Source organism: Enoplosus armatus, chromosome 8, assembly GCF_043641665.1.
Source record: "Enoplosus armatus isolate fEnoArm2 chromosome 8, fEnoArm2.hap1, whole genome shotgun sequence".
Classification (NCBI taxonomy): domain Eukaryota; kingdom Metazoa; phylum Chordata; class Actinopteri; order Centrarchiformes; family Enoplosidae; genus Enoplosus; species Enoplosus armatus.
Window position 1 is genome coordinate 4501219 of NC_092187.1, and position 11221 is coordinate 4512439.

An 11221-nucleotide genomic window follows, 5' to 3' on the forward strand; every position below is an offset into this window, starting at 1 on the left:
CATCTATTCCTTTAAAATGTTAAATCAGTGAAACCTTAATGTTAAACATTCTTACAAAGCTTACAAACTTAAAACTACACAATGTCAAAATGTCGTAATATGACCTGACTTTGCTGTATCAGCTGTGTTACACACAAGTGTGTCTCTGAGCTTTACAGAGCTTATTTTATGACCGCTATAGATCTTGTTCATGTATTGGTGAATAGCAATTGATAGATAAATTGACAAACTACTGCAAAAGTAATCTCATAAAATGTTGTGGAAATCAGAGATGTTCAACTGCTGTATATACATATTTCTTCTATAACAACTATGTTTAAATAAAAACGTCTATGTTTGTAACACATTCAGAGCACGTTTCATAAAAAAGCCATAAAATGAACAACAGGCAGCAGACTTTAGACCAAAAAAGAAGAGAATGATATAAACATGAAAACATTTAAAGAGAAAGAAAATGTTATCACTCTTTTTCTCACCAGTGATTTGATGGCAGGCCAACACTTTGTACATTTAATAATACACACTTAAGTAAAAGAAGAGATAAAGCTCACACACAGATCAGCAGTACACAATCAGATTAGATTTTATCTAGAGACGCATCCTGATTTTCATACACTCACTTTTTGCATTTGTAGGTTTATTACAACACCAAATGTCTGCTTCATAAAAAGGTTCTTTACTGTAATATTGTTTGTCAATAGGTAATTTGGACTTTTTTTGAGTATGTTTTTGGGATCAGGGTTTAGGGGTGATCTACTCTGCCAGATTCGACTTTATTTCAGTAGATTTTAAACCCAGTTTTGGCTCACCCATCTTGGTCTGGCACCAGGTAGTCCTCGTCCCGCCGCACCAATCCTGGAGGTGCCGCTGCAACGTTTTCAGGTGTGGTTTGGGGGCTGCCGTGGACATCAACTTCAGTCTGAGCGATTTCAGGGCTGGCTTCAATGTCGTCGTAATTCTCTTGTGGGTCATCCACCTCGTAGGTCACCCCATCTGTTAGAGAAGAAAAACAGCTGCATGTTAAAATTAACTCAGTCTGAATGTGAGGATTTGTCAAGATTTGGTATTTAAGTGTGAAAAAGTTGTGAATAAACTTTCCTGTGCTTTGAACGAGGGCATCCTCATGGATGGAGTTGTCTCCCGAGGCACCACCAGCAGCAGCCTGAGAGGTCAGGGGCCGATCCTCAGCAACTTCATCAATATCATCGTAAGGAAAAGAGGCATTGCTCTGCGCGTCGCTCTCCATCAAGACTTCAGCCTCTGATCTGAAGTCTGCATGAACGACAGAAACAAAACACTTTCACATTGTCCCACGTTTCAAATTACAATGCCCTGCGTGCCATATTCTGAATCTGTGTTTATTTTAACTTTGAAATTAAGGTTGAATATTAAGACAAGAATTCACATGTTACAGCAATACAGAGACAAGCTGAGAGGTAAAAGAACAAAAAATAACTATTTGAATGAAATGGATAAAAAATAAGAGATTAAAGAAATCCAAAAAGCTACAATACAATATATAGATAACTTAGACTATATAAGGTAGTTGTGCAAATTAAATCCAGTAGTGCAACTCAGGCAGCTGTGATATGTGAGCAACATATAATGCAAGTATACAGGTATAAGTATGAATAATATGCTATATATATGTGTAGTATATGTAATATGCACATGCTATACAGTAATAATACAATAATTTGAAGTATATATATTTATATAATAGAAATTGAAAAGAATACTATGATATAGCCTACATATAGTAATATAACAGCACAATAATGTAAATATAGCAGTAATGTAGTATTATATAGTGGTAATAAAATGCAATTTAAAATAAAATAAAATAGTGTTAGGTCTGTTACTACTTCTTATACTACTACTCTCATTAATAATATTACTGGTGTTATATTTGAGGACAAGGTACAGCCTGTGATTAGGATTATTCTATAAATTGTAAAAATACAAAAATAAATAACTCACAGCCACGGCCAAAGTCTTCATTTGCTTTGCTCGTGACATCCTCAAATTCGCCACTTTCAAACTCCACTTCTTTTCTTTTCGCTACATCGAAAAAAGCATCAGACATTTACTGGAACAAACAACTGTCTCATAAGCATGTATGAGAGGGCAGCACAAGAGCCGGAAAACAGGTTAAAACACAACACATGCACATATTACAACTCTGACAAGGTCCGGACTAACATTTCTTCTTCAAATACGCATTGGTGAGCAGAACTGATATTTAAATTTCTAAGAGTTTCTAAGAGCTTAAATATAAATATTAGAAGAAGCAGCAGTCCAAATGGTTATGTTATACAGTATACAGTAGTCAGAAGTTAGTCAGCATGCAGAAAGACTGGCCTCTTGTGGCAAAAAGGCTTCAGTACATCTTTACTAGTTCACTGGAATGATTAGGATGGTTAGATTTATTTTGGTATCAGCCTGTTGGAATGATACACTTATTTCAAGATAATTAATTAAAAGGGAAACAAATGATCAATCAGTATTTGTCTGTAAAGGAAGAAAAAACAACTAGCCGAAGATAATAATATACTCACACAAGGCTTTCTTGGCTTTCTTGGCGAAGTAGATTCGTAAAAATACAACAAACACTATCACCAGAACCAGAAGAAATCCTACTCCCAGGATAATAGGCACTATGGGGGGTGTGAAGGGATCCACTACTATGGTTTTTTTGATCACATACCCTGAAATCAAACACAGCCACATTGCTTTTTCTGCATTTACTCACAGAGTGGTATGGGGGCTTCATTCATCTAGGTATTCAGTGCCATGTTAGTCAAATCAGAAATTGGTTTTATGTTAAATAAGTTACAGAATAGTAAAAGCTCATTATGCAAAACAACTGAATTAATATTTTGGCTACCAGCCTGACTTATTAGGAAAGGATTCATGGTTTTTCGTTACCGTTACAGTAGATGTCACCTGGTTTGACTCTTTTCCCAGGAATATCCTTGACACAGTGCTTGATGTCCTTGTGATATGTGGTGCAACCCAGTTGTGTTTTCAAGTCGACCTTGAAATTTAAATTTAAACTTTAGACTAAAACCTTTTCATGCAGCCATACAAAACAATAGAGAGGTTTGTCTCACAGATAAAAATGAGAGCTGAATGAATTACAAAGACAACATATAGTGAACCAGAAAAAGATCCCCCTTAAATTATATAGAAGTCACAAGATTTATGAGACTAAGGAGTGAGACCTTGCCACAAACAAACAAACAAATAAACAAGCAAACAAAAAGTCTTACCTCTTTGTTTTTGTTAGCTAAGTTTATGCTACTATTGAAACCAGTACAACCAAGGTTTTGACACAGCTTTTCTTTCATTTCCGTGGAAAGTAATTCTGAGGACACTTTTTCCCACTTATTTCGATAATTGACTTCAATCAAACCTCCACATTTTTCTGTGGTGTTGAACTTGATGTTGCCTGCAAAACAAATAAACAAAAAGAATTCAACTTCAACTCTTCAACTTTGGGAAATAGTGTTTCGTTGTTGTTAGTTATGTTTACTTTGACATTTTAGGAAATAGGCTTATCCGCTTTCCTGCAAGGAGTTAGATGAGATTATCATAACACTCTTTTATCTGTGTGTTAAATATGAAGCTGGAAGCTAGAAGATGGTGAGCTTAGCTTAGCAACTATTTCTGTAATACAAATTATTGGAATGGATTCACTATCTCACTGCTATCTGCGAAGATCCTGCAAATAATTTATTCATTTTCAGGGGACTACCTGAAAATAAAAAATGTACTCGCGCATGCACAAGATTACTTATTACTTTGAAAATTGAAAGCATCAACATGTCTCTCACATGTATTTCACATTTACTGTGTGATCAAGTAAATTCTTTATGTTCAGATGAAATACAGTGAATAATCACTGCTGTAAATGTAGAACCCAAAAAAAAATGCTAAAACTGAATAACTGTGCTAATTGTTCTCTCACACTCTGATGAATCAATACAAGTGAAAACTATTATAGGAGGACAATGCAGGGTAACAGGAGGATTCCAGTAGATGAATACTCTGCATCTTTGATGGTACAGAAAGCACATACATATACATACTTACCAACACAGTAAACGGACACCAAGTCTCCCTTACACTTTCCCATGAATCGCTTGCACTGGCCAAGTTTGTAATGGTAGTCCTCACAACTGACATGGTGATACTCCTCATCTGATTTAGGCCGTCTATCACTTGAGAAAGAAACAGCGTTGCTGCAATCCTGTTCTTGGCAAACCAATTGTGAATAGCTCGTCTTCCAGCCAGTGTTGCACACTGCAATGTTATTCATCCTCACTTCACCGTGACATGGCCCAGAAAGGGTGACATTGGGCTCATCTGGGAAGGAGAGCCATGAAATAACAAGATAACATTTTAAAGGAGGAGCAAAGCAGTAAATGAGAAATTAATCTGATTTTCTTTATAATCTGTGATCCCAGCGGCAAAATATGTGAGAACATATCAAGTCCATACCAGCAGTGTGACTTTAGAGACTTTTAACACTTTTTAGGACACTATGAGTGAACAAAAAACGACTTATTGCTGTAAGTAATAATTAACAATTATTCTACTGTGAAATTTAATAATCATAATTAATTTAATTCAATTGTCAGTAGAGTACCTCTACTACATTAACTAGTACTTTATTATTAGACATATGCAAGCTAGCTGCTTAAATGTTGGACAGAGCCAGGCTAGCTGTTTTCCCATGTGTCTCACTACACTGCAAAGATTGTATGATTATTTGACAGCACATTTTACCTTGACATTCAATAGAGAGCTTCAGCTGCTGCTGCTGCTGCGAGGGCGAGATTTCCTTCTCACAGTCCCAGATGTTTTCTGGATGCTGTACACCTGAACAGTTGAAGCTTCTGTTCCAGCAAGAATCCCATGTGGTCGTCTTTCTTGACTTTAAGTTGCCACAGTTCAGATCGCGGCAAAGCTGCTCCCCCTCAGTTTCTGTCCAGCCGTAAGTGGAGACAGTGCTTATATTCCCCTCCGAGTGAACAAACACATTTCCACTACAGGCCTTGTTGACTTTCAGGTCAATCTTACTCCATTCTAAGATAGGCAACGGGGACAGGTGAGATAAGATTCAGGAAATACAAAACTTGATGTACTGTAATTAGCAGGAACTCAAAGATGCAGATAACATGTTGAGGGCACAAACTAGTGAGACTTAGCTTACGCTCCACCAATTTAAGAATGCCTCTTGCACAGAAGATTAGCTAATATTTGAATTGTTGGGGACATAAGATAACCTTTAATAAAGTTTGCATGAATGTTAAAGAAATGGTTCGACATTTTGTGAAATATGCTCATTTGCTCTCTTTGCTGTTAGATAAGATAGACAGGAAAATCGATACCACTCTCGTAGCTTTTCGTTAAAGATACAGCCAACAGCCAGTTAGCTTAGCTTAGCACAAAGACTGTGACAGTGACTTCAAGACTTCAAGCCAGGCCAAGAAATAGTTGAGTACATAATCACCCATAAAACCACAAGTTGTCGTTTATACAAACATATATATATGTATATATATATATGTATGTGTGTATATAACATGTCAATTAGTGAGCTTTAGACATGCTGGTAGGTGTTTTGTTTTTTTACCATTGAACAGGCTAGCTGTTTCCCACTCCCACATATGTTTGAATGCTAGAAGAAAAACCTCAGCTGAAAATTGCCCATTCACTATTCTCACTTACACATCCTAACTTTCCCAACATGCCATTTGTTTGTCAAACTACAGCTTGTGTCTTGTCATATTTTCTCTATGTTATCCTTTCATTTCAAAACATCATGCTAAGTATAGGTAGTGGTGACAGAGAATAGGGAAAATGAGGACATTTGGAAAGCGATCAATTTGAGGAAAAATCTTTACATACTGGAGCATTTGAGGCCAACAGGAATGCAAGAGTTCTTGTGAGACATGATGTTACACTCTGCTAATGACTCCGTGCCATTTGCAGAGCACAGTATATGTGAAATGACATGATCCCCTGCTTTAGGTCCAAAGTAGTCAATCTTGGTGACAGCCTGACCACATTTCAGCTCCCTACAGAGGGTGTTTCGTGTTTTAATGTCATCAAGAGCATCCGTGCACACTGGGAGCCACTGGTCATCATAGTATGCCGCCACATTTCCAAAACATTTGCCTCTGGAAGCATCGATTTTGTACTTGACACTGCCTGCAACAAAACAATGAAAGCTGTCATTTTGAATTCCATGTTATTTTCATGTAATTTGTTTGTTTAAGAGAATTATGGAAAAACAAGAGCAATATTTAAACCAACACCAAGAAATTAAGTTATCTATTTTGTACAAATTTGTTGACGAAGACGAAGAAGAATTCGCCCCTAGAGACATAAATAAACAGTTTTGTTTATTGTATTCTTTCCACCCAAAATGGAGGGAAACTTGTTAAGGTGGAAAATGATTTGGCCAATACTACATTGTCTTAACAGACTGCCATAAACACATTTTTTCTTTTTCTTTTTTTCTTTTTTTTTTTTTGCCTATGGCCTAACTTCCATACAGATTTCACTGGAATCTGTGAGATGTTCAGCTAACTACCAAGCCAACAGATAAAAGATATATCACCCCCTTGGTGAAGATAATAGGGTGAAAATCAATTGAAATTTGGAAATAGTCATTTTGAGGTGGGCGGAATCCGTGAGGATAAACATATTTTAAAATATATGTTTTTGGACAATAATAACTATTTTTCAAACATTACCTGAGCAAATAACATAGGCGGGGCTTCGGTCACAGGTGGTGTCATTTTCTTCATTTTTGACCAAGTTGCACTGGTCCAGGCTGGTAGTCTGCATTGTAGTGTGCAAACTCTTGAAGATCACCTTATGTTCTGTAGGCGGGTTGATGGCAGGTAGGGCTGTAGCTCCACAGCCCAGGTCTTTACACAGCATCACAGACTTTTCGTGTGTCCAGGTGTCTGCACACACACCTCCACAATTCCCTTTCAAACAAACGTTGACATGCCCCCTACAACCATTGGTCAGGTTCACTTGGATTTTTCCTGTTGTGGCAACCAAAAAGCAAATAGCAAAAGGGATGAGGAAGTTGTTTGCAGACTTGCATCAGCAGATTATTTCACAACTAAAGCATTTCTTAGACCAGTCAAAGACAAATGCACGACGTTTTTAAAGTTTCAGCCAAAATGGACCAGTGGAGTAGAAGCGTGATTGTAGTATCGCTGTCAAGTGAAAGTCATAGTGCAGCTATGACCATTAAATGTCATTAAATGTTGAAATTTTATGGCGCAGCTCTTAGGTCCATTTGTGTACATAGCGTAAAATGCATCATCTCTCCAAACTCAAAATGTCTATGTTTCAACACCACCTCACATTACCTGAGCATGTCACACTGGCAATTGTGCCATTGTTTCCAGATAGCAGTGTGTTTTTTTCACAGTCAAACAGAGATGTGGTGTTGGATGAGCAGTTGTAAGATGTACGCCAAACATCTTGTATCATATCAGCACTAGGGACGGAGTCAAGCAGGGAGGCTTCCCCACACTGCATCTGCCGACATACTGTGTTTGCAGAGTCTCGGTCCCATGTCTCTTTAGACCCGGAGAGCCAGTAGTTTTTGTTGTCATGTTCTATCCCCACCATGCCAGAACAGGAACTATTTCCCTTCAGAAATACCACCTTGTGCTCTGACAGGAACAAAAAAAGGAAAGATAGATATACACTAAGTGTTAGGATTTGGTTGAGTACAATGGAGAATGACAGTGATGCACATCAAGAGAAGGTCAAAGGGAAAAACACACAAACAGAAAAAATACTCACTATCACAGATTATCCCTATTGCCTTCTCCTCTGCGGATGGCCTGTTTGAGCTATCCTGAATACACTCAGATATCTGTGAGGCGTCTGACTTGCAGTTCACATTCTTAGCCAGGAAATCACCCAAACCCTGACTGAAGTTTTCAGGATTGATGGAATTTCTTTTATTCCCACATTCCAGTTGTTTGCAGACAACATTTGAATTGGCGTCTGTCCACCTGTTGTTACTGACCCTTTTCCACCGGCCCTCATGCTGGATCTCCACTCTCCCAGCACATTTTCCAGGACCGTCCTTCAATCTCACATTCACACTATCTGTACCATGACAGCAAGAGAATTGTCAAACATGGGGCACATACTAAATAATACGCTCTTACTGCATACGTTTGGGCAGAGATAAATCTAATTGTACATATACTTCGTATCACAACATCACAACAATCAAACAGCTGTCAAAGTAAAGTTGTACTCTTTTTCTTGATATTCATCAGTAAAATAAGAAACTCCCTGTCTTGGCCAGGTATTATTTTTAAATCTCAAAAGCCATCATTGTATTTTCAAAAAGCGGGAAGAGACTATCACCATAGGATTGCTGCCATATCTCACCTGCACAGACTACATGGGCGTTGGAATCACATTGGAAAGGGGTTTTGTCACGCTTGGCCCTGCAGTGCCACAGTGAGGACTCTTTGCCTGAGCACTGCACATGGTCCATTATCCCTGGTCTGTTCAACTTCAAAACACTTTCAACCACCTAGAGGAGAGCATTTATGATCATGTGAATATCATGTCATTCATTTGTGCCAGATAAATGTTTTTTTGATGGACTCAAAAAGAGCAGTAAGTTACAGAGAAACAAACTAAGACAATAATAATAACAATAACAAGTCATTACTGATATAGATGAAACACTTGAAAGGAATAGTTTGACATTTTGGGTAATATGTTTATTCTGTTAAGAGCTGAGAAGATCAATACCACTCTCATATCTGTCAGTTAAATATGAAGCTACAGCTAGCAGCAGGTTACTTTAGCTTAGCATAAAGACTAGAAACGGGGCGAAACAGCTAGCCTGGCTCAGTCCAAGGGTAACAAAATCCACCTACCTTCACCTCTAAAGATCACTAATTTAGACAATATACAATACATCTTTTGTTTAATACATACAAACACCCAATGTGTTAATTAGTGAGCTTTTTTTTACCTTTAGACAGAGGCCAGGCTAGCTGTTTCCCTGTTTCCAGTCTGTATGCTAAGCTAAGCTAACCGTCTCCTGGTTGTAGCTTCATATCTTCAGAAAGATACAAGAGTGGTATCAATCTTCTTGTGGAACTCTTAGCAAGAAAGTGAATAAGTGTTAAATGTCAAACGTCCAAAGCAAGACTATGTAACTTTTGAAAAAAGAAAAAAACATTTCCTCCTCTTACAAATGAAAAGCTGGACCAATAACAATCTAAAACATAATACGCCATAAAAGACCCCGGTGCTTCGTCCAATACATTTGGGGTTAGTAAACTTTATGTAGAGTAACTGACATACTGGGTCAGTTTGCTGACTTTCTGACTCTACATTTAGCATTATCCTATAATTTTCATCTGTGGCTGCCGTTAAGCAAAAGTTACATAGGCTTGCATTAAATACATTTTTTTTTTTTTTATCAGTGCTACTGAAACCGGACAACAACTCACATTCCCGCAATTTAGCTCCTTGCAAACAACTTCAGAATTCTTTTCAGTCCAGCTGGAGGCACACACAGGATGAATGGAAGTATTCACTTGAACATGAACTATACCATAGCACCTGCTGGTTTTATCATTGTCCATCAGAACTACTTTAACATTGTCTGTGGGAAATAAAAATATAGTAATAAGTGTTCATGATTTACATTTTCAAGTGGCTCAAGATAGTGGGTGAATAAAAAAGTCAAAAGTTTTTTGATGTATCATTTTTTTTCAGTTGAAGAAGTAACATACAAGACAAAACAAGATCAGGATGAAAAAGTTGTTTTGATCTGGAAATACAATAACAAAGTGGTTGCTTTGAGGTTTGCTTGTGGAAAAGATGTGGTTGAATATTAATAAGTTGAATTACCTGTGCATGTCAGCATTGTGTCGCCGCCAACCCGATTATGACTGACAGACATACCACAGTGCATTTGTTGGCACAACACATCAGGACTGGTTTTGCTGTTTTTACTTTTCCATTTGCCATTTACCTCTATTTTGAGATTCCCAGAACAGACGTTTGATGCGTTTCCAATGAGTTGCACTCTCTCATAACCTGTTTAAATGAACCATATTCATAATTCACTGATATGTTGCAACACTTGAGTAAACTTAGTTGCTACATGTGTGTGAGTGTGTGTGTGTGTTACCTGTGCATATAACAGTTGCAGGATTTTGGCATGATGTCTGTTCCTGAGTTGCACACTGCCACAGATTAGTTATATTTTCAATGCAATTGATAGTCATCTTCTCTGACCTTTGGAATCTTTCCCAGCCCATCCATGGCTCCCGAATTATCTCCTTGTGTGTACCGCAAGTGAGGCTTTTGCACAAAATATCGGCTTCTTTTTCTCCTTTATGTGAGAGGAATCATATGTACAGTATTCACTAATCATTGCCATAGTACTAAACATGCTACAATACTGACACCAAAAGTATTATAAGGACTTTAAAAAGTGGTGAGAAAAAGAAAAATATCATCAAACATTTAAACAGTAAAGCTAACCCATTTACACAAAATAAAAATAAAAATGATAATAATAGACTTTTTTCTCAAAATACTAGTCCCGTGGAGTTTTTATGTTATGTATTTATGTTCGCTACACTGCCTGTATATAGCAAAACCTGTGGTGGAATGTAACTAAGTACATTGATTCAAGTACTGTAGTTATGCAGGAAATATTATACTTTTTATTCAACTACATTTAACTATAGTAGTGGATAGTTACTTAATGTTTTCAGATTTAAAATTCTCTATAAAAAAAAACACTTGCTCATCTTATAAAATACAATGCACATGTGACACCTTGCAAAAAAAAGCTGTGTGTAGTTAGGGCTCCTTGTCATGTTTCAGATGAGTTATTAGCAGTTCCACCAAAGAGTGATTTCCCCTCTCCACTTCTCACATGGTTTCATTTAAATTAAATAAAATGATATAATAATTATATATAATTTATCATAATTCAGTAACAGGACAGGATTTTTTAAATTTTACTTGATATTGTAAGTATATTTAGCTGATAATACTTTGGTACTTTCACTTGAATTGTGAATACACAACTTTTACTTGTAATTTTACATTGACATACTGAGTACTTTTTCCACCACTGAGTAATAATCATCTCATAGCCATCCCACTCTGGGTTACTACATGTTGG

General features: G+C 37.1%; 1 protein-coding gene across 1 annotated transcript; it reads right to left on the reverse strand.

Annotated features, from left to right (window-relative positions):
• Positions 1-396: 396 nt before the first annotated feature.
• On the reverse strand, positions 397-10343 carry LOC139288451 (scavenger receptor cysteine-rich type 1 protein M130). Its single transcript, XM_070909755.1, has 16 exons — positions 10214-10343; positions 9985-10119; positions 9528-9682; positions 8446-8593; positions 7843-8154; positions 7401-7709; positions 6768-7067; positions 5917-6219; positions 4792-5091; positions 4096-4368; positions 3273-3451; positions 2929-3037; positions 2559-2708; positions 1981-2061; positions 1146-1272; positions 397-998 (listed from the first exon to the last, which is right to left on the reverse strand). The coding sequence occupies exons 1-16, from the start codon at positions 10341-10343 to the stop codon at positions 806-808; spliced, it is 3204 nt and encodes a 1067-aa protein (XP_070765856.1). The 3' UTR covers positions 397-805.
• Between the last annotated feature and the right edge of the window lie 878 nt (positions 10344-11221).

What these genes read in the sequence shown, in the direction of transcription:
- LOC139288451 (XM_070909755.1), bottom strand. Translation starts at nt 10,343, where the DNA reads ATGGGCTGGGAAAGATTCCAAAGGTCAGAGAAGATGACTATCAATTGC. An exon ending in AGGAGCTAAATTGCGGGAAT is followed by an intron (nt 8,594 to 9,527) that starts GTGAGTTGTTGT and finishes GCTCTCCTCTAG; the next exon opens with GTGGTTGAAAGTGTTTTGAA. An exon ending in TAGCTAACAAAAACAAAGAG is followed by an intron (nt 3,038 to 3,272) that starts GTAAGACTTTTT and finishes TTAAATTTCAAG; the next exon opens with GTCGACTTGAAAACACAACT.